General features: G+C 34.1%; 4 protein-coding genes and 1 pseudogene across 8 annotated transcripts in view; 4 read left to right on the forward strand and 1 right to left on the reverse strand.

Moving 5' to 3' along the window:
- The first annotated feature begins 480 nt into the window (after positions 1 to 480).
- Positions 481 to 8,654, forward strand: LOC107875848. 5 transcript variants are annotated; one of them, XM_047413955.1, is made up of 5 exons: positions 505 to 655; positions 761 to 1,997; positions 4,260 to 4,323; positions 5,523 to 5,878; positions 6,073 to 8,654. In XM_047413955.1, exons 4-5 carry the CDS (start codon positions 5,532 to 5,534, stop codon positions 8,390 to 8,392), a joined length of 2,667 nt encoding a protein of 888 aa, XP_047269911.1. In that variant the 5' UTR covers positions 505 to 655; positions 761 to 1,997; positions 4,260 to 4,323; positions 5,523 to 5,531; the 3' UTR covers positions 8,393 to 8,654. The 5 variants fall into 5 exon arrangements, with proteins under 5 accessions (XP_016578193.2, XP_047269911.1, XP_016578194.2 ...); XM_016722708.2 differs by having other exon boundaries at positions 761 to 942; XM_016722709.2 differs by having other exon boundaries at positions 766 to 942.
- A 253-nt stretch (positions 8,655 to 8,907) lies between these two features.
- On the forward strand, positions 8,908 to 14,033 carry LOC107875847 (alcohol dehydrogenase-like 6). The gene is made up of 10 exons (XM_016722706.2): positions 8,908 to 9,309; positions 9,434 to 9,570; positions 10,420 to 10,466; positions 10,966 to 11,288; positions 11,817 to 11,899; positions 12,008 to 12,083; positions 12,190 to 12,251; positions 13,291 to 13,386; positions 13,486 to 13,647; positions 13,766 to 14,033. The coding sequence occupies exons 1-10, from the start codon at positions 9,255 to 9,257 to the stop codon at positions 13,877 to 13,879; spliced, it is 1,155 nt and encodes a 384-aa protein (XP_016578192.2). The 5' UTR covers positions 8,908 to 9,254; the 3' UTR covers positions 13,880 to 14,033.
- A 3,550-nt stretch (positions 14,034 to 17,583) lies between these two features.
- LOC107875846 (coiled-coil domain-containing protein 12) lies at positions 17,584 to 22,183 on the forward strand. The gene is made up of 4 exons (XM_016722705.2): positions 17,584 to 17,843; positions 18,562 to 18,694; positions 18,800 to 18,914; positions 21,920 to 22,183. The coding sequence occupies exons 1-4, from the start codon at positions 17,704 to 17,706 to the stop codon at positions 21,979 to 21,981; spliced, it is 450 nt and encodes a 149-aa protein (XP_016578191.1). The 5' UTR covers positions 17,584 to 17,703; the 3' UTR covers positions 21,982 to 22,183.
- A 962-nt stretch (positions 22,184 to 23,145) lies between these two features.
- Positions 23,146 to 23,346, reverse strand: LOC124899929 (annotated as a pseudogene).
- Positions 23,347 to 26,384: 3,038 nt separating this feature from the next.
- The window catches only part of LOC107875845 (protein AGENET DOMAIN (AGD)-CONTAINING P1), a 1,616-nt gene continuing 1,271 nt past the window's right edge, over positions 26,385 to 26,729 (forward strand). Inside the window, exon 1 of the mRNA XM_016722703.2 lies at positions 26,385 to 26,680. The gene's annotated coding sequence lies outside the window, so the exon portion shown is untranslated. The remainder of the gene's footprint in view (positions 26,681 to 26,729) is intronic.

The following is a 26,729-nucleotide window of genomic DNA, read 5'->3' on the forward strand; positions in this document are numbered from 1 at the left end:
GTTTAAACTTTGCATGTCCCTTTAGAAACGATAATTGAGTATACCACAATATACATATTAATGGTGTTTAATCTTAGATTTTAAGAAATAATTCAAAAAATAAATAACTAATATTAAGGATAAAACATAAAATTAAAATATTTCTCTTGATGTGCTAAAAATAATACTGTAATAAATAAAAGTGACAAAAATATTTTTAATAAAGTGCAAGTCAAAGTGAAAGTGTGAAAGTAGCAAAATATGAAGGTTGACTTTTTTTTTTTTCAAGTGGAAAGTGAAAATGTACTTTTGAGAAAATAGCAAATTCCAAGATTGACAAAAGAGTCCAATTGGATTTTGAGCATCCAAAAGATCCAGTAAAAATCTTGAACTTAATTAAATTCCTAAAAAACCCACTTTCATATACTTAATTAAATTTTCCATCTTGCCCTCTGCTAACTAATTAATCTGTCCATTTTACCCCATAAACTATCACTTTTTCCCCAAACCCCCCTCATCTTTTGTTTTATCCCATCACCCATTTGACTCTCCTATTTTAGTCGTAATACGAAAAGTACCCCCAATTCTAGGGTTTCTTTCACTTCTCAGTCCCGTCTTCCTTCTTCTCAATTTTCCTCGCCATTTCCGTCTCCTTTGTTCTCAATTTCACTTTCAGGTAAGTTTCTCCTATTCTTCTTACTCTCTTTTATCTATTTAATTTTATACATACATATGAAAGAGAGTTTCGAAGTAACTGGTAAAGTTATTACCACGTGATCAGGACAGGTTCAAGCTGTGGAAACAAACTACATACAATAGACTCGTGTGGTCCAGCCTTTTCCTAGACACCGTGTATAATGGGCACTTTAGTGCATCGGGCTGCCTATCTTATCTGCAGTATATTTGCAATTGCTCCTTTTTCTTCTTTTTGTCTAACATTGTTGGGAAACTCAAAGGGAAATGGTGAGCCCTTCAGCTTGAACTGTATGTATAAAGTTTTCCGAAAGATACACATTTGATTCTAAATTCGAAATTAAAAATACTTTTTTTTTTCCATAAAAACAAAGTATATCAGAAATAGAGATGAAACAGAACTATATCCGAGTCCACTGAATTCAAACGTATCTCCTCCTAGTGCCCGAGATATATCATTATTTTCTCACAGGAGAAAACGGATAAACCACGTTGGTGTAGCGGTACTTCATACTCTAGTGTAAAGTGAACTCAAAGAGCAACCAAATCACACTTCGAACTTCAATTTTAAAATTTTCATAAACAAAAATATGAGGAAGCTGACATGTATTTATATCCAACAAACTGACAAAAGGATAGTGTGAACGGGTACTATTGTGCCTTATCGAAAAAGTCACAACCTATTCAAATTGCATCTTTTGGGAGAAACATCTATTCATTTCTAATTCACACCTTCTTGAAAAACCCAATTATCCCTCACATGAATAGGGAATGGCTATATGAAAAAAATGTCATTTGCAAGTAAGGATTAATCACATCTGGATTAGTAGGTTTCCAGTTGAACTTTCCATAGTGAACGTATGTAGGATATACTTGGTCAATCGATAGATATGATATTTTTGAATTGTTGAGCTTTAGTGTATACCCAGATAACATACGTCACATAATTAACCTTTTTGGTTCTCATTTTTGTGTTTGTTTTAGCCATGGCCACCCATATGGTTTCATAAGTGAATAGAGAATTGACCTTGCAGAATTCTTCTTAAAGCGGCTTAAACTTCACAATGCATGAATCATTAAAAAGGCAGCCTGGTGCACTAAAGCTTCCGCTATGCGGGGGGTTCGGGCAAGGTCTGGACCACAAGGGTCTATTGTAGTACGTAACCTCATTTTACATTTCTGCAAGTGGCTGTTTCCATGGGTTGAACCCGTGACCTCCTGGTCACATTATAACAACTCCAGTTACTCCAAGGCTCCCCTTCCTAGTGCGTCCATCATTGTTGATGGTTAATTGATTGTCATATTTATTGACCAATAGAAGGCAGGTAATCTTTCACCAACATTCATATCTATACAAATAATTATATTTTAATGGACACATCTTTTCATGAAAAATCACGATAGTTCAAGTGACATCCTTTTATGAAAAAACATAACACTTCTGGACAAGTATATGATTAATTATCAATTTAGTGGTTTCATAAACTAGACATATACTATTAAAGAAAATCAAAGACCACCATATCAAAATCTAATGATATTCTTGCGTAATACAAGAATATAATTAGATTTCACATTTTGTTCTTTCAAATTAAATAAACACCAAGTCTAATACTGTATTTATCATCAACCAAGAACTTTCACATTTTAAATATTATTTTAAGGATCCCAAGGGTATTTTCAAATATTAGTGAAAGTCTAATTCATATACCTTATGACCTTTAACAATGTCACATAATTTCATGGTATGTAAATATAGTACACTTTGAGATCATCAAGTAATAATCGTCTAGCTTAATATTTATTAAAAAATTCAACAGCAGCAGCTACAATAAAATGCCTAGTATAATCCCACAAAGTGGGGTCTGGAGAGTGTACGTAGACCTTACCTCTACCTACCTCTACCTGAGAGATTGCTTTTGATAGATCCTCGGTTCAAGAAAAAAATAGTCTAGAAAAAGATGTAATTGAAGTAAAAGAGATAATAGATAATAACAAAAACAACTAATGGTAGAGTAAAGAAAGTTAGATTGGATTTTAACTTCTAAAGGGTAGAAAATTAAGACATGAGTTGAGTAAAGACAGTCAAACTCTTGAGTAAAGACAGTCAAACTCGAGTTTTGTCACTTCTTTTTAATTGCTTTGGTTTGGTCCACCTTTTGCCATATCAAATCAAAAGTCGGGTTTGATCTTCCGAAGAGGCACTATCCGTTCCCTTTGCATCATTTCTTCCTTTTCCCCCTTTCAAGATGCGATACATGCATGGTAATTAATTTTGTGAAATAATTACCATTCCGGCTCTCACTTACACCATTCTTTGAAGGAAAGAGGAAGTGCTAAAACAACAGGCTTCAGAAAGTAACGTTCTTTCATAGAGAGCATTTGTTATCCTTCATGTCTTAACAATATCATGATAGAATGCATTAATTTGATTATTAAACTTGTAAATGAAGAAAATTGACTTCCAAAATTTCCTAATTTAGAAATAAAGAAAATAGATCCAAAGGTAGTTGAGCAAAGCTTCGCACAACAAGTCATTTTTTCATTTCCTCAAGGAAACTAAAGTATAACTTAACATAGTTGGCCTCCATAAGAATTTTGTGATGTAGTGCAATATTTCTCATGCTAAAAGAGATTGCTAGATTTAAAATATTTTGTAGAATTATTCTACCAAAATACACCATAAGAAAAAAGAATGTTGATGATCAACCGTGATCATTTTAGCCAACAAAGGGTAGTGTGAACAAGTGCTATTGCGTCTTCTCGGAAAAGTCATAATCTATTTAATGTTAAAAGGTGTGAAGTCAAATTGCAATTTTTCTCTTAGTGTCTTTTGGGGAAAACACCTATTCACTTCTCATTCTCACCTTCTTGAAAAACCCAACAAGAATTCGCTAAATTAAGTGGCCATTTAGCAATGAATATTTTTTACTTTTTTCCGGAGTTAATTCTGGGCATCATGTTTGTGTGCACTCTACCCTCCCCAGATCCACCTTGTGAGACTACACTGTCACTGTGTATGTTATTATTGTTTGTTGTAATTCCGAACATTATTATTTTTTTGTAAAATTTTGGAATTCAACCAAAAAATTGTTCACTTTTTTTTTTAATTTTTCGCTCCGAAACCACTCCGATTTTTAAATATCATTTCCATTTTAAAAATGAAAACTACTTTTTTCAAATTTCACAAATTTCATGGGCAACCGGGCCCTTAGATATTTAGATTCACCAAAGGGGAGCTACTCGGTTCCTCTTCTTTGTAATAATCTTAGGTGTGTTATATTGTGACTTGTACCTCAAACCAATAACATGGTTTTATATATATATATTTTTCTTGATAAGGTAGATATTTATTACATGGTTTTATATTAGTACTTATATACTTTACATTTGGTTTGAGTGCGCATTCTTGTCTGATTCATTTGAACTTGAGGTATGGGCTCATTTTGTGCTAAAAAGTTGGTATCTTGACTAAGGTGCATCCTAAGACTACTTGATGTCTTAGTTAAGTTTTGGAATATTAGAAGTTGTTGTGAGTTCTTGTTTGTCAAAGGGTAATCATTTTCAGATGCTTGAATTCCTTGCAGTTGCAATGCTCAACGACAGGCTGTGCAGACACTGATTCAGCAAACTTTAACTTGGTGATTGTTGGTACTATTCTATTCTCTGTTTGCATTCTTTTCGCGCCCTCTCCCTTGAAGATCTAATCTAATTTGTTTTTTCTGTTTTGTTTTATTTTGAAGTTATTCTTATTTTTATAGTTTATAGGTGCCAAGTATACATTGTAAATGATTTTTTTAAGTTTTGTCCTGTTTTCCCTGTTTCTGCCTTGGAAATGAATGTGCATGCTAGGAGTAGTCCTTTTATGAGCTGAATGGTGAAAACGGTGAAATTCACCTGATATTTATTTTACTTGTAGGTGCATCATGAAATGGTGAAACATCATTTTCACGCTTCCAACTACTTAAAAGGAAAATGAAAAATGTATAAAATTGTGACTGAATTTTCCTGAGAGATCATCCCACTTGTACTCGTGTATTTGATGTATTACATTGAAACCCAATCTTTGACAGCAAAGTGGAGGACTACAGAATTGTAGTACACTTACTTTTCCCTATTAGCATTTTGGTGTAAAATTGAGAATGTACATAAAGAGTTTAGATTCTCTATTACATATAGTTCAAAAAAGAAAGAGGTTAAATATTCTAAGATATTATCTACTCGCCATAGTTTTGTAAGCTTGTCATTTTTGAAAACTAATATTGTCCCTTTAAAGGAGCTAAAAAATTAAAGCATACATAACTTCCCATTGCTCATTAGTCATGCTTATGTTGGTGAACAAGGTTTGAACTTTTTAATTAGATTACCCCTGTTAAATCCTCTGTGCAGTATGTAAGAAGCTTATTTCTCTAGATACGGAGTAAAGGAGATATTGTTATTATGATATTGCGGAACTTTTTTACTAAAGTTCTGCTTGATACTAAACATCCTGATCATTCTATTTTTTTTTAATTAGTTTCTAAAAGGTGTGCGTGCATGTCAATTTTCTTTCAGCTTTCGCTGATTGAGTCACTCAAGGTTTCCACCAAATTCTTTTGGCAATTAAGTATTTAATAAGATAATAAGCAATATGTCTGCAGATTTAATTACATGGAATGCATGCAAATTCAAATGAGTTGAGTTCCGCACATAAGTGCTGATGCATCATATTCTCTAAAATTATCATTCTTTCTTACATGACATCTCACACGGTGAATAAAATAAGATAAACTTTTACTAGAGGAACATTTGACAGTCGCTCATTTTAAAGTTTTTCTTTTCCTGACTTTTTCCCTGTTGTCCTTTTGAAGATTTATGCCATGGTGAACGGAAAGCTTATTTTAATTTGCCAGTCTGGTGGTGAATTTCTGAGTGATGTCGATGGAAACTTGTCATATAAAGGAGGAGAGGCAAATGCTGTCAATATAAGTCAAGATACTTCATATGATGATCTCAAGATAAAATTGGCGGAGATGTGTAATCTGGATCTTAAGACAGTGTCAATCAAGTATTTTCTTCCAAGAAATAGGAAAACTCTAATTAATTTAAGGAGTGAGAAGGACTTCAAAAGAATGGTTGAGTTTCATGCTAATTCTGTTACAGCTGAGATTTTTGTCAGCGGGAAGGAAGGTTTTGATCGTGATGCATTGAACATGTACACTGACAGGTATGAACACAACCATGTTTTAATTACGTATATACTTTAGTTTTGCTTATTAATAAATGTGATCTAGTGACACAAGCCTGTTGCCAACCACTCTATATTACGGCTAAAGCAAATTGGTTAAGTCACCGGCACATCGTTGGTAGTATATATATAATTGACATTCTGTTTTGTATCTCAATCAACTACACTTGCAGGACAATTGGCTTAAAACTGGCTGAGAATGTAAATCGTCATGGCACACCTGCAGGTGTTGCTGGTTCTGGTGGTCTGAGTACGACACCTTCTAAGTCTACCCCGTTAAGGACTGTTCGCACTGCTGCTGTCTCTCCTATAACTATTCAAAGCGATTGCCTGGTCGATGTACATATCAGCTGCCAGGAACCAGCTATTAATGCAGCAGCTGAGAGCCCCAGTCAAGCCACTACTTTATCCAACCCTTCTTCTGGCCATGTTGCTGAGGATGATTCTGACTATGCTCCACACTCGCGTGCTGCAGTTGGTACTGCGCAGAGCCCAATTAGCTTTGACAATAATGGTACCCCTGCTGATACAGTGAAGAAGCGCAGGCGCACTGCTTCCTGGAAAATTGGTGCCAATGGTCCAACCATTGTTGTGACCGATAATGATTCCAAGGAGAAAATCTCGCGAAAAAAGAAGAGTCGAAATTCAACTGGTGCAATGGTGAGAAATGACATGGTTGAGGATGAAGATAGTGTTCAATTACCTGATAATTTTGACAGTTCCTCTCCAATTGCTTTGCGTGATGAAGATCTGCCAGAGAAGCTAGTTGCCACTTGGAAAGAAGGTATTACTGGTGTTGATCAGGATTTTAAGAATGTGAGAGAGTTCCGGGCTGCACTGCAAAAGTATGCTGTTGCTCATCGCTTTGTCTACAAGTTGAAAAAAAATGATGCTTCCCGTGTAAGTGGCAGATGTGTGGTAGAGGGTTGTTCTTGGAAAATTCATGCATCTAAGGTCCCTGATGCTCAAACATTTAGGATCAGAAAGTTCAATGGTTTGCATACATGTGAAGGCGAATCCTGGAAGTCTGCTCATCGTACAAGGAATTGGTTGGTAAGTATTATCAAGGAAAGGTTACGAGAATCTCCAAATGACAAACCCAGGGAAATCGCTAAAAGCATTTTGCGTGATTTTGGGATTAAATTGAGATATTCACAAGTATGGCGAGGGATGGAAGATGCCAAGGAGCAACTTCAAGGTTCGTACACGAAGTCATATAACAGGTTGCCTTGGTTCTGCAAAATGGTGGTTAATACTAATCCTGGAACTGTTGTTAAGCTTGTGCTAGACGAAGAAAAAAGACTACAGCGCTTCTTTTTCTCACTTCATGCCTCAATACATGGTTTCAAGCACGGTTGCCGACCCCTTATCTTCCTTGAAGCTACATCTCTAAGATCAAAATACAAGGAGACTCTTTTGACAGCTACTGCGGTTGATGCAGATGATGGCTTCTTTCCGGTTGCTTTTGCAGTAATAGATATTGAAAATGATGATAGTTGGCGTTGGTTTTTAGAGCAACTAAAATCTGCATTATCAAATTCTCATTCTCTAACTTTTATTTCAGATCGAGAGAAGAATTTAAAGAACTCTGTGCTTGAGGTGTTTGAGAATGCTTCTCATGGCTATTCCATTTTTCATCTTTTAGAAAGCTTCAAGAGAAATATGAAGGGTCCTTTCCATGGTGATGGCAGAGCTGTTTTACCTGAAATTTTCCTTGCTGCAGCTCATGCAGTCCGACTTGGTAGTTTTAAAAATTCGACTGAGCAAATTAAACAGATTTGTTCACATGCTTATGATTGGTTGATCCAGATTGAGCCAGAGTGTTGGACGAGTTTGTCATTTAAGGGTCAGCACTATAATTATATCACAGAGAATGTCGCAGAGCCATACTCCAAGTTGATTGAGGATTCCCGAGGATCAACAATTATGCAAAAGATAGAAGCCTTAATAGGAATGCTCGGTGATCTAATAGATCATCGTAAATTGGAGTCAAGTAATTGGTCCACCAAACTTACTCCATCAAAAGAGAGAAAGATACAGAAAGAAGCTGCTAAAGCCCATGGTCTAAAAGTTCTAATCTCTTCTGATGTCTTATTTGAAGTTCATGATGAGATGACTCACGTTGTGAATATTGAAATCCGTGAGTGCACGTGCCTGGAGTGGAAACAAAGTGGGCTGCCTTGCTGCCATGCGGTTGCTGTGTTCAACTACATTGGTAGATGTGTGTACGATTACTGCTCGAGTTACTTCACGGTTGAAAGTTACTGTTCTACATATTCCACATGTGTAAACCCGATACCTGGGATCGGAACACCAGTTGAAGAAGATGTCGAGTCAGATACTGCGGATGTGTTACCCCCTTGCCCTCCAGAATCACCTATAGAGGAAAAACCAGAGGAGACCAAAACTGCAGACCCAGAAAAGAGGACAGTAACTTGCAGCAGGTGCAAGGAACCAGGACATAATAAAGCTTCATGCAAGGCCACCTTATAGGTCCTTGCTTGTTTGCATCTTGTACAGCTCTTATAGTTACATGTTAGTGAGTTGCGATGTATTGCCCATCCCTGTAATTCGTCGCGCTCTGTATTCCTACAGTAACATATTGATTTATTTCCATTTGGAAAGCCATAGTTTGTGGGTTTTGAACTCAAAAGCAAGGTGTAAGATAGGCGGAAGTAATATACTTGAGCTTCATATGGGCAAGCTGTTCTCGCAGCTTCTCTATTGCTAAATGATTTTCAATTTAGGCTATGAATTTGTGGATCGTTATGTTACATGACATATGATGGTGAATTCTCAGTTTACTTTAACAACCACCACATACCCAATTTAATCCCATTGGGTCTAGGGAGGGTGTATTTCGTATTTGAATACATCGGACCTGATTAATCCAGCTATTTGGGACCCATTTTGGAAGTATTTTTGTCAAGTAACTTGTCCAAATAACAAGAGATGATAATGTTAAAACCCAAATCCAAAACTCAAACTCGAGTCAATTATGCCTTAATTCTAATTAATAGGGATCAATCACATGAATTTTCTATGATCATTACTACTTACCATATTCTTTTACTTATTCTAAATAAAAAAGTGAAGACTCGAGTCAAATAGTGCATTTGGAGATGGCCAGGACATGGAGAGACCAAATAGCTGTTGTTACCAACCACCCCAAAGTACCTAACTATCCCAGTTTTTGCTTTCTTTACCTACTCACCCACCTACTCCCCCCCCACCCCACGCCCACCCCACCCCACAAACAACAACCAAATTCTTCCTTTGCTCATTGCATTAATCAGACCACCAAAAGGGCTAAGGGGGTTGATTCATTTCATACAACTTGGGCGAGTTAAAGAAAATGCCCCTTACTGATTCAGCCCAAAACAAACAGCCTGGTGTCATCACCTGCAAAGGTTGTATTTTTTACTACTCTTAAAAAAATATAGCCTTTATTTGCTTTTTCACTTATTCATCTCTCCGAATCAAGAATCTGATAATTTGAATGAATCCATTTACTACTTGTGTGTATCAATTCAGCTGCTGTGGCATGGGGACCAGGAGAACCAATGGTGATAGAGGAGGTGGAATTGAGTCCACCTCAGCCAATGGAAATTCGTGTTAAGGTTGTCTCTACTTCTCTCTGTCGCAGTGATGTCACTGCTTGGTTGTCACAGGTTTGATCTTTAATTCATCTTCTTTGGTCTCTTTTCCATTTGGGCTTGAAAATATGTGCCAATTTTAGCAGTACATATACTAGGTATCACTTATATGTCAAAAGAAAATGCTGGATTTGAACTGTGCTAACTTGCTGTTTCAAAATTTGCTGGTCATAATGAAGAGTAGTCATTTCTCTCTGTATGTATACATGCTAACATTGAGTTATTGGGTGCTTAATGTGGTCAATCTTGGACCAACTAGTGATTGGCTGCTATCTTAGAGCAGAGGCGGATCCACGATTCGTAGCTTATGGGTTCCCAACGATAATAAATTAATATACAATAACACCCTTGTGGTGGGGCCCTTCCCCGGACACCACGCATAGCGGTAGCTTTAGTGCTCTGGGCTGCCCTTAGTAATGTGATAAAGAAACGTGTACCATATTTAATATAAATTTAAGAAGTAACGAACCACTTAAACAAAAACCATACGCAATACTGTAGATCAATCCCTGTCGTAGCGGTAGTGTGGGGTTTTAACATTAAAAAACCAGCAAGTTTTATGAGACTGCAGTTTTATCCGACTCTCACTTGAGTTTTCCTAAGGGTCCACATATCGCTTCACGCTTCTCGTGAGCCCTTGTCGCTTTTTTCTGCCTCTCACTTTTCAAAACACTGGGGTAGATGAAGGAACATGAATCAGTACAAAAGGCTCAATCTTTGCTCCTTTCTTCGTCAGTCTTGTCTTTTTTCTCATTTTGGAAAGTGCAATTCTTCTTTTATTTTTCTTTTCAGATGAATCTACCTGAATTGCTCGCTTATCCTTCAAATTTTCATGCCCATTTATGAAATTTTATCATTTTCCAGGCTCAGGCTTCTATATATCCTCGGATATTTGGTCATGAAGCATCAGGGTCAGTTCTATACTTCTTCCTTCTACTTGAACGATAATGTTTCTTGTCTGTAGTTTAAGCATGTATCTGGATTCTGATAAGAAAACATTAAATGCATATTCAAAATTTTAAGAGGTAGTCCATTGTTTTGGTACATGTTATTGAGGTGATAATGCTTCCCCGGAGGGACTAATGGTTACATGTAAGAAAAGACAAATATTATTCTGTGTTGGATTTCTCAATTTGTCAAGCATGTAATGTTTCATCTCCCGCATGATGCATTATGGTTACATCACCCAAAAGTCCTAGCTGATTTACTCATCAGGTGCTCCCCCCCATAAGAAAAGCATTCCATCATAGACTGTGGCATCACTTATGTACCCCATAAAGCAAAATGAACATGAAGCAAACTTACTGCTGCTGCCTACCAATGCAACCGAGGTGGCTGATGGATTCAGTATTTTCTAGTTTCTGAACTAGTGAACTGAATCAAGCTTCATTCTTGTTACTAATTTTACAGGATTGTTGAGAGTGTTGGGCAAGGAGTGACTGAATTTGAAGAAGGAGACCATGTGCTTACCTTATTTACTGGGGAATGCATGAGTTGCCGACACTGTACCTCAGGCAAAAGCAACATTTGCCAAGTTCTTGGATTGGAACGGAAAGGGCTTATGCACAGTGATCAAAAGACGCGGTTCTTTATAAAAGGGAAGCCCGTTTATCATTATTGTGCAGTTTCAAGTTTTAGTGAATACACAATTGTACACTCTGGTTGTGCGGTCAAGGTTAGTCCAATTGCACCTTTGGATAAAATCTGCCTCCTCAGTTGTGGAGCGGCAGCAGGTAATTTGTGGAGTACTATTCAATTATATCACGGCTGATCTTTTTTACTTCCTTAATACTATTGAAATTTATATTTCAAGAGACACATATATCTCTGTTTGCGAAAAGGGCGTGATTTCAAGTTTCTTTTGCTGTAAAAGGCTCTAGACCCGATGATGGAATTTGGCGACTCTTTCTTATGGAAATGGTTTTCTCAGCTCCTTGTCATACATATATGGTTTTTAGTTTACCGTAAAATGCTAAATCCCTTCACATGGAAAAGTGATCTTTTTGAGCTGAAAGACGAGTAGTATTCTATCTTACTTTTGCTTGATCAAGAGTATTCTAGCTTACTTGATGGCATCATAGACAGAAAATTGTTTGATATGTTTGTTTCCAAATGTTCAAATCCTCCTTCAGCTCTTAGATTATACGGTCATTCTTAGCCTATATATATATCTCTGTATAGCTTAGTCATCCATAATGTTGACTTGTTATTCAGAACCTTCTAAATGAAGCATTGTGGAGTAATTGAAATGCAATTATCAGGTCTGGGTGCTGCTTGGAAGGTTGCAAATATCTCTGAAGGATCAAAAGTGGTCATTTTTGGTCTTGGAACTGTAGGCCTTTCTGTAAGTACATTGATCCAAGCTGAACAGCTAGCATAATACGGGCTAACTGTTTTCCTGGAAAAACTCAACAATGATAAATAATAAAATGCTTAAATATTATGTTAATAGGTTGCACAAGGTGCTAAAATGCGGGGAGCATCTCAGATTATCGGTGTGGATGTGATGCAAGAGAAATACGAAAAAGGTATCACATACAAACTTCTTATAGCAGTTGACAAGTTGAGTAGTTATCCTTAGCATACAGTTGAAAAGTTTCCCTAGCTTATTGCTGTTCTTTCCTTCCGGTGCAGCGAAGGCTTTTGGCGTGACAGACTTTCTGAACCCAAACGATACTGAAGAACCCATTCCACAGGTGTTTTACTTTTCTTGAAATATCCAACAAAAGCTTGTGAATTATATTCTTTCTTTCTCCCAGCCAATTAGTCCTGTCTTGCCAATCATGTTAGCTGTCTACAACAACATGGGAGCATTATAACAATAACTACTACGTCTCAATATTGCACTAGTTAGGTTGGCTATATGAATTTTCAACATCCATTGCAGTATTTGGATCTGTTTTATTGCAATACACGTTATTTCGAAGATAATCTAATTCTGTACGTTCTCTGCATTTTCTAATTTTATACCATAAAAATTAAAAAGACTTTTAGCCAATACTAGAACTAATGTAGTTAACCAATATGATTAATCCTTACTCCTACTAGTTGGTGTCGCCTATATGGAGGATTTTTAGCTTCTGTTATGTTATGTGTTTCACGAAGGCTGCATAGATTTTGAGTGGTTTTTGGTCTAAAAGACAATTTCCTTCTATGGGGTTTCTAGGTCCGCTTACCCCTTTTTAACTTGATATCATACTTACAAATTGGTACATTTGAGGTCTACTTTAGTATATGATCAACCCATCCCCGATGACCCTCTCTCATTTTATCCTGTGTGCGCGCTAGTAGCACATTCCGTGATATGATCTTTTTATCTTTTCAATCTTGTTGGCCATGTATCCATATAAACATCCGCTGTATACAATACTAATCTTATGGCGGGTTGGGCTCTTGTATAAATTGCTGGTCTTACAGATGTTCTATAGAATTTGTCTCTCACATAGGTACTTTCACATTGTATAACACTTCTGTAGTACTCCTCAGTTTCAACATCATATTTTAATCGTATGCGTTATATCTTCGTCTATTGTACCATTCGCTTAAACCATTGAGCTTATAATTAATTGTCTCAATATATGCACTGCAATCTTGCCTAATCTCACCTCGATTTCATTCTTCTTATACTGGATAAATTTGCAGTATTCTTTGTAATCAGCATACAAAATGGACTAGTTCTATTCATGCATAGTCTGCGTTCTTCTTTCATGAATTCCGAATACTTTTTCATTCCAGGTTATAAAACGCATAACTGATGGAGGTGCAGACTATTCATTTGAATGTATAGGAGATACAGGAATGGTTACCACTGCATTGCAGTCTTGTTGTGATGTAAGTAGTAAGACCTCATTTCATGCACTCTTCGGTATTCCCACAGACTTCATTTCTCTCGTTTTACCAGCAATTTCTGCCGTCTCCTATTCTTGTCAGGGATGGGGCTTGACTGTCACACTTGGAGTACCCAAGCTGAAGCCGGAGGTAACAGCTCATTACGGACTTCTTCTTATGGGTAGAACATTGACAGGATCCCTATTTGGAGGATGGAAACCGAAGTCTGAAATTCCTTCATTAGTCGAGATGTACCTAAGGAAGGTAGACTGTTACACTGTTTTTGCAGCTCGATGAAACCTTAAAACGTTGTGTTCATTTACTCCATAACGACTTTCAGCAACATTTGAATATCAAGCCATTGTGAGTTTTTTGCTTGCAGGAGATCGAGATAGATGACTTGATCACACATAATCTGCCATTTGAGGACATAAACACAGCTTTTGATCTGATGAAAAATGGCGCTTGTTTGCGCTGCGTTATACACATGCCTTAGTAGAAGGTCTTCCAATGGCTGACAACTTGTTGAATTTTACTTCATGCTTTCTGTTACCTCAAAGTGGAATTAGCAAAACACAGTGAACTGCCAGAAATTTCGATGTTGTAGTATAGTGTATGAGTTTATCATATTATTTTGTTGTACTGTTTCATTTTCAGTATACTTTGTCATGATTTTTTCATTCCAGTTGTTTTCTCGAGCCGAGGGTCTATCAAAAACAGTCTCTCTATCTCCCGAGGTAAGGGTAAGGTTTGCATATACACGACCCTCTCCAGACCCCACTTGTGAGACCACATTGGTTAAAAGTCAAATTAAAAAGATAGGAGGTTGCATTCGGTAAGAAAAACTTAAAACTCATCCGATATTTAAAAATTTACATCAAATTAAATAACAAGGGTTGCTTTAGATGATAAACACGCTTTATTTCTAATCCTCTAATTTTAACTTTGAGTTATCATGAGCAAAAAATGAAAGCTTCCGGAGGAGCAATAAACAAATTAAGACCAAAAGATGCATCACATGGATAAATATACATGTGTTTCTTAAATAATGTTTCTTGTATCTTTACTATAGTTGACTTTTGAGTAATTAAAGGAGCAAATGATGATATTTCTAGTATTTTTTTTAGAAGAGTTAATACATAAAAATGATCCTAAATTTGACGCCAAATTATAATTTTTATCTTAAATTTTGATTGTGCACAAATATAACTTTTAACTATTCAAAACTACACAAATATGACCTCCAATCCTACGTGGCAAAACGTGTGTGCAACACACAAAACTGGGCGCGTCCAGCTTAAAATCTTAGGGCATAATACATAAATATAACCTTAAACTTTGACAGTGCACAAATATGACCTTTAACTATTCAAAACTGCACAAATATGACCTTTAAATGACTCTTCACTATTATTTTTCATTATTTTCCGCTCAAAAATGAAAATGACATCTAAATTCTTTTGTCATTACGGAAAAAGAGCAATATTGAAGATTTATTAATTAGGTGGGGCAGCCTCATACGAAAAAATCGAGCGGGTATATATATATATATTATAAAGGAGAGGACGAATTTAAGTTATATAATATATATAAATATTATCTATTTAGATATTAAATTAAAGATAAAACTATACTAATAATAACAAAAAATATAATTTTAATAAATATTAAATTAATGTTATTAAGGATAGTAGTAGTAGTATATTAAATTAACGTTATCAAATTAACGTAATTAAAATGTTATTTAATTAACGTTATTAAAACGTTATTAAATTAACGAGGGGCGGACCTACGTGGTTGCCATGGGGTTCACCCGAACCTCCTCGGTAAAAAAATTACGTTGTATATATATAAGATAGAAAATGTATATTTATGTACGTATATTAATGTTGAACCACATAAAATAAGTCACTTAGATAGCCCAGTGGTGTTATTTGCTCTTCTTGGGCGCTTTCTTTAGCCTACTATGCGGGTTCGATCCCTGCTAGTGGCTATTTTTTTTAAAATTAAAAAAAGCTAGGTGTTGCTGCTATAGAAATAAATATAATAATAATAATTTTTTAAAATTAAAAAAAGTTAGGTGCTGCTACTATAGAAATAAATAAAAAAATTATTATTATTATAATAACAATAATAATAATAATAATAATAATAAAAACGACGTCATTTTAACACAAAAAATAAAACTTTGACAGTGCATAAATATGACCTTTAACTATTCAAAACTGCACAAATATGACCTCCAATCCTACGCGGCAAAACGCGTGTTCAACACGCAAAATTAGGCGCGTCCAGCTTAAAATCTAACGACATAATACATAAATATGACCTTAAACTTTGACAGTGCACAAATATAACCTTTAACTATTCAAAACTGCACAAATATGACCTTTAAATAACTATTTACTATTATTTTTTCATTATTTTCGGCTCAAAGATGAAAATGACATCTAATTTCTTTTGTCATTGCGGAAAAATAGCAATATTGAAGATTTATTAATTAGGTGGGTCAACCTCATACGAAAAAATCGAACGGGTATATATATATATATTATAAAGCAGAGGACGAATTTAAGTTATATAATATATCTAAATATTATTTATTTAAATATTAAATTAAAGATGAAGCTATACTAATGATAATAAAAATATAGTTTTAATAAAACGTTATTAAATTAATGTTATTAAGGATAGTAGTAGTAGTATATTAAATTAACGTTATCAAATTAACGTAATTAAAATATTATTAAATTAACGTTATCAAAACGTTATTAAATTAACGAGGAGCGGACCTACGTGGTTGCCATGGGGTTCACCCGAGCCCCCTTGATAAAAAAATTACATTGTATATATATAAGATAGAAAATGTATATTTATGTACGTATATTAATGTTGAACCACATAAAACAAGACACTTAGATAGCCTAGTGGTGTTACTTGTTCTTCTTGGGCGCTTTCTTTAGCCTACTATGCGGGTTTGATCCTTGCTAGTGACTTTTTTTTTTAATTAAAAAAAGCTAGGTGTTGCTGCTATAGAAATAAATAAAATAATAATAATAATAATAATAATTTTTTAAATTAAAAAAAAGTTAGGTATTGCTACTATAGAAATAAATAAAAAAATTATTATTATTATTATTATAATAATAATAATAATAAAAAAAAACGATATCGTTTTAACACAAAAAGTAAAACTTTGACAGTGCACAAATATGACCTTTAACTATTCAAAACTACACAAATATGACCTCTCTCCAAGTCAGCCCTTTTAACGACGTGGCACCGTGTGATTGGATTACCTTTCCACGTAGGCGCGAGTGAGACTCACGCATGGGGTTGCAAAATTGGAAGTCATATTTGTTCAGGTTTTGAATAGTTAAAGGTCCTATTTGTACACTATCAAAGTTTAAGGTCAAAATTATAATTTGGTGTCATTTTTATGTATTAACTCTTTTTAAAAATATTTTCTAAATTTTATAAATTATTAACTACTCCATATAGGAGTACATTTTATATTGCTTCTTCGAAATAGATCAATTTTATTTTAAAAAGAATAAAAATTTTATACTTAAATTTGCACAAAATATTAAATTACTCCCTATGTTCCTATTTAATTGTCACCTTTTTAAATTGCACACTCTTTAAATAAAATATTCAATAGAAGATAATTTGATTAAGTTATTCTTATTTATAATTTATCTTTATTTAATATTTTTATTTTTTACACAATATTAATATCTCTTCATATTTATGACTAAAGATAAAGATGGAAACAAGCAATTAATTATGTTTTATTTTTTAAAATGACAATTATTATAGAACATCATATTTAGAAACGAAGGGAGGAAAGTAGTTTGACCTCCAAATCTTATAAAAAAATAAATGAAAAATAACATAAACATACACTTTAACTTATTATATTCACACAAATTTTCATTCTTACAAAACAATTACAAAATATCAACTAATTATATGTATCAAAAGCTAATTATGCAGAGAAAAAATGTATCTTCTTTTTACATATTATATATCTCGATAAACCTGAAATAAAAAAAAATACATTACAAGCTAATTATGTATCGTTATAAAAGAAAAATATATCTTTAGTAGATATACCGAGAACTAAAAACTAATTTTTAATAATTATATAAAATGTCAAAAAGAATTTATACTGAATCTCTAAACTGTTTAATTTATATTGTTTGTCCCAAAATAGACTGAAGACATATAGTAATAGGGGCTAAGGTTGATATAAATCGGCTGAATGAATATTGTAGGTTTGTGCTTTCCATCTCTTTTCCATCATACTATCAATAATCAATGTCGACTGAGGAAGAGAACTCCGTAGAGGCGGCGGCAGTGGCTAGAAGGGAGAGGCTGCGAGCCCTCAGAGAAGCTCAACAACTTCTTCAAAACCCCGACGATGATAACAACAACAACAACTCTAACGAAGACGAAAAGTAAGCACAGCCCTCTCCTAATTTTAATTCTTTGTTTTTTTCCTTGGTTGATTTTTATGTTATTTGAAAGGGAAGTTGCCGACACGTTGAATTGTAGCTTTGGCAGTCCTTGTTCAATTTTTGTTGAATGGTGTATTTGAAATCGTTTTGTATGGGAAAGAGATAGACCAGATAGCTCAGCTGGTGAGTTTTTTGTCTACAATAATTGATTGAGGTAGAAACTTCAATCCCTATTACTAACTTAGTATGCCTTTACCCCTTCCCTTCCCTTCCCCTGACCGACGTAATTAAAAACAAAACGACGGACCTGAATGGAGGAGGATGCGATTACATCAACAGTAAGAAACTAAGCCACCTTGGGAATTGGTAGTACTAGGATGGGTGACCCCGTTGCAAGTATGAGGACCCCACTCGTGGGATTTCACTGGGTAGGTATGTTGTTGTTGGACCTGAATGCAGAGAAGGTTCAAACCCCTCTTTCTGCTCCTGGTATCGTATTTACTTACTAGTAAAAGTGCAGTTCATAAGATACTTTAGAGATAACAGTAAGGTCCGTTGTAGAGGATACTAAACCTATCTGACTAATAAGAAGATATGTCCAAGTGCCAGAACTGACGCCTAACAAGTAGTTCTCTTTCCATACACATAGGGTAATTGAAATTAGCAGTGGCAAGTTTGGAATAGTATTGATTGATTGATTGATTGATATGCATTTCAGTGATGTCCAAATGAAGTTCCGGAATTACCTGCCACACGACAAGCAGCTTCAAGAAGGCAAAGTCGCTCCGCCAGCACTCCCAAAGTTTGAAGACCCCATTGCCGGCCTACCTCCTCCAGAAGAGAAGAAAGAGGTACTTCAGTGATTGCACCCTTGATTTCCTTCTGTTCTCTTCCTCATTTTCAGATTCATATGAGTTGTGTTAACTGACATCATTTTTCTTCGCTTAAATTATCAGGATCCATTTCTAAACATTGTCCCCAAGAAGCCAAATTGGGACCTGCGGCGGGATGTGCAAAAGAAACTTGACAAGCTTGAGAAACGCACCATGAAGGCACTCACTCAACTTATGGGTATGTTATTTCTGTTTTCTGTTTCTGTTTATGATACGTCCGTTGTTATTTGACTCTGAAGTATGTAATGGTCTTGTTCCATAGCACTTGTTAAAAGTAATGTAAATCGAAAAAAGAAAAATCATGATATTACATTTTACTGTAAGTCTTAGCTGAGATCGTTCATTGTACTTCTGTTGTTTCTAAGTGCGAGAACATCTGACAAGACATGAGACGAATAGTTATTCAAAGATATTTCTCCCTTCATAAAAATCTCTCGTGATGGCCCATTTGTACCCCCAGTAGGTTTACTGGCAGTGGTTGGGACTTTACTGTTGGTAAACTAGTGGTTGCACCACTTGGATGCTCCTTTGCGAGTTGAAAAAACTTCAATAGCTCCTACACTGATCTGTGAAATTGTTGACAGTGCACATTAAATGTCGTTTGTTGCCATCTTCATCTGGTCTGATCTCATGAATGTGATTACACTCACTTTTTCGTTTTAGGAGGGAGAAGGATAGTGATTGCCTTCTTTACTTTCTTGGTGTAAATATAGGCTATGCAAGCTTGTTTCCCTTTTTAGGTTGTACAACAAAAACTGCCACCACCATTCAATCCGGAACTAGTTCGGTTGGCTACAGAATCGTCTATATCAAGTCCCTCTTCATGTTAAGGTTGTAGTTCAATTTCAATTCTGACTAATTTTTTCAAAGAAAAAAAATCAAAAAGGTGATGAATGTCACATTAGTAAATTAAAGAGAAACATTACATACACAAATAGATTAGGAATAGGAGTGACATCATAACATACTTACGTTTACAAGTTCTAAGGATACCTTTCAGTTTCTAATGTTCTTTTAACGTCCCTAGCTATTGTTGCATAAGGTTACTCCTTATTTCTGATTTGTTTGGCTCCTTCATAACTGGTCACTGTGGGTTCCTACTGTATTGATGACACTTCCCATGTTGATCCACTTTTTGATTCACCTCCATTGTGGTCGGCGTTTTCTGTCAGCGTGATGCCAGCCTTTTGGTGCTCCTGAATCCTGACAATGGTCTACATCTTTGGTCTGGCTTATTTTCCTAGGGTTGGAGCTCATTAAGTAAATCTGGGTCATTTAGTAAGATCTTGTTCTAATCAAATTTGGTTTCCTTGGAGCCCTTCTCTCCTAAGCCTGGTTGTGACCTCTCTAATTATTTCCAAGTTATTTTAGAAAATTTTAGTTTCCACATGGACAGAATCTCATTTGTTCCATTTAGCAGTGTATTAATGGGTTTTCAGTTTTCTACTTAAAGTCCAGCAACATTTGGCATAGATTGAAGTGCTGTAGGTTGTATCAGACGAGAGTGCATGTCCAGTTGGAGCCACTATTGACTTTAGAGATGCCATATGAAACCAATGGCCTTAACATTGTCTAATTCAAATAATTCTGGACTACTCTCCCTTTTTCTGTATTAAAATCCTTTGTATGTTAGAAGACCCTTATTGGTATATTATACATTGCCAATTGCCGAGAACTCAAGGATGTAGCGTAGTGGTCAATGAAGTGGATTGGTAACTTATGTCGCAGGAGCAAAAACACTAGGTGGTTTCTTCTATATGTTCAAGCCTTGGTGGACAGAGTTACCCGATACTTGTGCTGATGGAAAGTAGGAGATACCCGGTGGAATTAGGCGAGGTGCAAACCAGTCGGCCCAATAAAAAAAACTAAGAAATTGTGTCAAAAAGAAAGTATTATATTAAAATCAGCTTTATGTGCAAGTCTTATCAACAGATGCAGCAGGTCTCATCTTCCTGTTGAAGAATTGCCTTTGGAAAGCTGTTGTTGCTGGTCCTTTCATACATATTGGCCTTGAATATGAATAAGAGAATTTTCCTGCAAGTGCCAATTTGCATGCTTCTTTGCATAATTTTTTTTTTATAGTTAAACTTGAAAATTGGGAATTCATCAACAGTGTAGGGGAATATTTCATGACAAAATTTGTCTAGACGGTACAGTTTGGATGGGTTTGATTTCCCTATCAATAGTACTCCCTCCGTTTCATAATAAATGAATTGTTGGATTTTGGCACATAGATTAAGGAAAAAGCATTAAAGACATAAATTTAACACAACTTTCTATTTTTACCAAAAAAAAAAAAGAAAAAATTGACCTTGTAATGTCTTGTCAAAAGTTAATTGGTTGTCAAATCATAAGGGTAAATTTGGAAAAAATTCAATGATTCACTTATTTTGAAACACCAATAAATACCCCAACAATTCACTTATTCCGAAACGGAGGGAGTATTAAGGAAGAAGAATGTCTGAGATATCCTTGATTTGTTAGACAAAGCTTTGGATCTGCTGCAATCTACTCCCTCCGTTTAAAAAAGAATGACCTACTTTCCTTTTTAGTCCGTTTAAAAAAGAATGACCCCTTTCCTTTTTTGGCAATACTTTAATTTCAACTTTCCACGTGGCATGTTTAGGACCACAAGATTAAAGGGCATTTTAGTACATTTGACACAACTTTAATTTAAGGCCACAAGATTCAAAAGTTTCTTTAAACTTTGTGCTAAGTCAAAGTAGGTCATTCTTTTTTAAACGGAGGGAGTAGCATTTTTGTGTGGGTTGGATTTCCCTAGGATCAAGCTAACTGAGCAGCTTGTTACATAGAGGTCACGGTACTTTCCAACTGTGATTAAAGGAGAATCTTAGTAGTCCAGTTGATTGGTTATCTCAGCTTTCACCTTGTTGGCGAGGTTCAATTTTACCTTGTAATCTCCTTCCCTATGTAAAATTTAAAGAAAAAGTGTGATAAAGGAAATGCATCCTTGCAGATTATGGAATAGTTCTCTTGAGAGTCTAACCTGGAATGCTTTTAATATTATTTGAATCATTTACCTAGGTTCGAAGCTATATTAATTCTTTTTTCTTTTTGTTAATGAATAGGATTGAAGCATATTAATTTATTGATTTTGAGGCAATTTGTTTCATGAGTTAGTTCTGAAACTTTATCTGACTTGTCTGCATTGATCTTTTGTAGAGGAAGAACAAAAGAAGAGGAAAATGGCTGAAGAGGAGGATGCCGAAAATGGTGAATATTAGATGGATGTGCACCATTAATTCGAAACACTGACCCGTTGCGGTTTTGGACAAGGCTGTGTGACTCTTTGTTTTATTACATCTAGTCTTTTTGGCTGAGAAACATTGTAGTGAGTGTTGTGAAGATCATGAATACAGGTGTTAAATATGTCCAGAATGAACTGGTGAACTTTTGTTAAATACGAGAATCATCAGATCTTTTATATATGCTGGCTACACTGAGAGAATATAACTAGCCTCTTAACACTTGTAGATGCTCAAAATTGTATACTTGGACCCGTTGGGACACATATTATGTCCTTTTGGTTCGCCTCGAAGAAACTGCCTATGCGCATACTGGGTAAATACTTACTGGCTATACTAGCGTCATTTCGCCAATACATTTTCAGTCAAGTCTGAAGTCATTTTGCCAGCAAGTTTTTGAGATACACAGCATATGGCCTTGAAAACTAGCAATGGATGGCCATCCATCCTTTTTTTTTTTTTAACCATCATCAACCATTTTATTCTCCAGCCTATCGAATTGTCCTCAGAATAGAAAAAAAAAAAAATAAGCCTATTAATAGGGCTTTGGAGACTATAATTTGGAGATGAGAGGGGCTAAGAAAAGGGCACCATTATCCAGGTTAAAAGGCCAATGAAATGAAATGCATTCAACATAAATAAATAAATAGGTTAACGAACGTGAGATTCATTTTGGAGTAAAGCCACCGTTTCAGTTTAAGATGTATTTTCTACTTGAAATACAAAAATAACACTTAACAAACACCATTTTCACAAATTGCAAATGATTACCAAGAAAGATTCGGTGACTGCAAAATACTGGATAAGTACTCAAGCTTCACAAATAGTCAAACGAGAACATAAATCATTGCTCAGCTTCCACTGCTTAATTATCACTCTCATTCGGGCAACTTATGTACAAGTGAAATTGTGATCCTTGTTACAGCAATGCTAGAAGTCTAGACGATCATCTGAGGCTTCATTTGATACATTAGAAAAGTTTGTTAGACAGACATGAGACATCTTAATTAAGACTTGCAAACAGATCTAGAGTTGTCAAACTTCCCAAATAGGTAGATGAAGAAAACTGGAAACCATCTGTTAGCTTCCAGTCAGTTCTCATTCTGTTCGTATAAAAATCTTCAGAAGAGAAGCAAAACAAAAAGTCTGTCAGACATCCATGAGACCATCTTAGGCCTGAACTCGGGTCTAAGAACGACCATCTACTGCACCTCAACTCGAGATGCCGCGGATGGCAGTTAATCACGCTCTAATCTCATCAACCAGAATTGGTTTCTTGTCTCCTTAGAAGTCAAGGATACAGTGGTACGAGCCTATAGAACAGATCCTGTTCAAGTAAAGGGTCAATTGAATGGCAGATAATGCCTTATAAAGGCAGAGCTTATGTATTGAACTGCCGATGTGGGAGAAAAATATTGGACCAACTTTTCTAACTATACAATCTCCACTCTCAACTTGTCCAAATACTACCAAAGCAGTGAGATTCACTCACAGTCAACTCAAACAAATAGAGATTTCTTTTCTGGGATTTGATTCTGTATAGAAAAATAAATAAATATTGTACTCCCTCCGTTTTATTTTACGTGGCCTCCATATTAAAAATATTTGTTATTATTTACTTGACCAATTTATAAAATTAAAATTATTTTATTATATTTGTCACTTTCTACCCTTGGTTAAGTAAATAATACTTAAATTTAGAGTCCAAAATATCATTAGTAAGATTAACTTAGTACTCCCTCCATTTAATTTTATTTGTCACGTTTTACTTTATAAAAGTCAATTTAACTAAATTTTAAAGCTAAGTTTGAAGTAGATTACTTTAATATATTACATTTAAAATTTAGATATTTGAAAACTATAAGAAAGATGTTATGAGTTGCAATCCTTCTCATATTAATATGAACGAAAAAAGATACATCTTAAAATATAGGCCAAAATTCATATAGTTTGTCTTTAGAGAAGCGAAAGTGAACGAAAGGAGTAAAATATATCTCTAATTAAGATTTTTTTAAGTGTGTGCCAAGCCAATATCAACCTAAGTAACATTAACGGAGGGAGTACTAATTTGTTGTAAGGTGAAGATCATCAATTTCATAGAAACTGACATTTTTTTCATTGCCTATTATTAACTGCCTAATCCCTATAAAATCACAAACCAATAAAATCTCACATAAAACTAATTGAGAAAGTTCATGATCCTAAAAGTTTCCATATTTAACAAGGTATTCTAGACACGGCAATTGACGCTTTAATTTATTTTTAATCCCCTTGCCATAAATCAAACACCTAATAATTAGCAAAGTGAAACAAAAATAAAATGTGAATAATGAAAATTGGAAACTCGTATTCCTTCTTTTTTTTTTTTTTGGAAAAATTAGACAAAGTAACATACTTAAAACTATAATTACAATAAATAGCAACACTTTTGTAAAATTACAGTTTATAACAAGAGTAACATTATTTTACTCATTAACTAGACAAGTGCATGTTTTACTCGCCCTACTTTACATTTTCCTATTTTCATTCCACTATTTCACCTCCTCCAAATAAAGTCATATCTTTTACCCCCTTTTTTTACATCTTATTTTTTTTATCATCTTATTTTTTTTTATTTTATTTTCACTTTTTTATTTCCACTTTATTTTTTGTCTTCTATTTCTCTTTTTTTTTTTTCCTTTTTCCTTTTCTTTTCCTTTTTTGTTTTTTTTTTCCTTTTTCATATTTGAAGATAATTATCTCCACGATCTTCAAAATTTTAAAATAAAACATCATTAGTGTCTTTCACTCTCTTATATGTCAACCTTTTTTTCTTGTTAGTTTTTTTTCATCTAATTTTTGTTATTTTATTTTTATATTTTAATTTCTTTTTCTTTTTCATTTTTTTCTTTCCACTTTATTTTCTTTCTTCTATTTTTTTTTCCTTTTTCGTTTTATTTTTTTCCCTTTCTCATATCTTTTTTTCTTTTTCTTTTTTTGTTTTCTTATTATTTTTTCTATTTTATTTTGTTTCTTTTTTTTACACTTCTATTTTTCTTTCTTTCTTTTTTTTCACTTCTCTTTTATTTTCATTTTTTTCTTTTTATATTTTTATTTTTTTCCTTTTTTACTCTTCTATCTCTAACTTTTATTTTGAAAAGACAAATATGTATATCACATACACATATTAAAAAACATATAAAATACATAGTCATACCGATCTAGATATATATTTACAGTACAAACCATACATATGTATTTACGAAATACATATCATATTCATATTAAACAGTAACAAACATAATTATACTATATATCTTCATATGTATTTGCGGAATACAAAAGCGACTCATATAAAATAAGAATATACATATGGATCAGGTATGTATTCTGTAAATACAGATGCAGAGATATATGTATTTTATACGATGTTGAATTTGTCTTTGAATTAAACATACTATGTCATTTTAGAGGGTAACATATGTACTTATTTGTTTTCTTTTACTGTTTTAAGATATGTATATGTATTTTTTATTACCTATATGTATAAGTATATAATTGTCATTTTGGTTATAGAAATTTTGTGTCCTATATGTTTATACATACATGTGAGTCAGATATGTATTTTTCTGTAAATACGTGTGCAGATATCTATGTATGTTTTTACCGTAAAACATATGTAGATCTGTATGTCTATTTATTTTGTATATTTTTTGAATACCTATATATAATATAGATATTTGTCTTTTAAAAATAAAAGATAGAGATAGAAGAAGATTAAAAAAAAAAAGAAAAAAGCAAAAGCAAAAACTAAAAATTTGAGAAAAAAGGTGAAAAAGGAAAAAAAGAAGAAGAAAGAGAAATAGAAACTAGAAATAAAAGTGTAAAAACAAAAGCGAAAAAATTTTTAAAAAAAGAAAAAAATAAATAAAGAAAAAGAAAAGAGAAGTAGAAGAGAGAAAATAAAGTGGGAAGAAAAAGATGGAAAAGAAAAAGAAATTGAAAAAAAAAAGATTAAAAAAATGAAAAAACTAACAAGAAAAAATAGTTAGAGATACAAGAGAATGATATTTTAAAAATTTGAAGATTGGAAATAATAATCTTCATATTTGAGTTTGATTTGAAAAGGGAATCTATTAATATAAATAAGAGTAATTTATGAGAATTTAATTAGATGGATACTTATTCCTTATTTAAATCAACTAATTTGAGTAAATTAAGGGCAGTAAATCTTGTTGTTTATGTATTTGTGTAACAACAGTTTACTTAAATACAAAATATAATTTGTTATTTTTCATAATTATAAAACTGTTGCTATAAAAGTTACAATTAAGACTCTATAGTTGCTATTTCTAATTTTTTTTTTTTTTTTTAAAATCAACTTTTTGGTCCTGTTTCGGACCTTTTTATTGACTATTCAAACCCAAACAAATACACTTTGTAGCCCAAGTCCAATAATGACCCGGTCCTAACTAAATACTTATCTAACATTAATTAAGACAGAGAAAGTACAAAGTAGTCTTCACTTTCCTCTTCTCAGCTGGCTGCCAGTTCTTCGCTCTTTCTACTTCAACTTGCCGTCTTGACTTCCATTAGCTATCGGCTTAATTTACCTCAGGTTAGACAGTAGTGCTCCATGTGGTGAAGATCTGACCAATTGCTCTTCACAGGTGGTCTGGCTGTATCCCCACAGGCTCCGGTGAGCTTTTCGATCTTCTCTCTTCTCTGCTCAATAACCCCCCCCCCCC

Source organism: Capsicum annuum, chromosome 6 (genome assembly GCF_002878395.1).
Source record: "Capsicum annuum cultivar UCD-10X-F1 chromosome 6, UCD10Xv1.1, whole genome shotgun sequence".
In the NCBI taxonomy this organism is placed as follows: domain Eukaryota; kingdom Viridiplantae; phylum Streptophyta; class Magnoliopsida; order Solanales; family Solanaceae; genus Capsicum; species Capsicum annuum.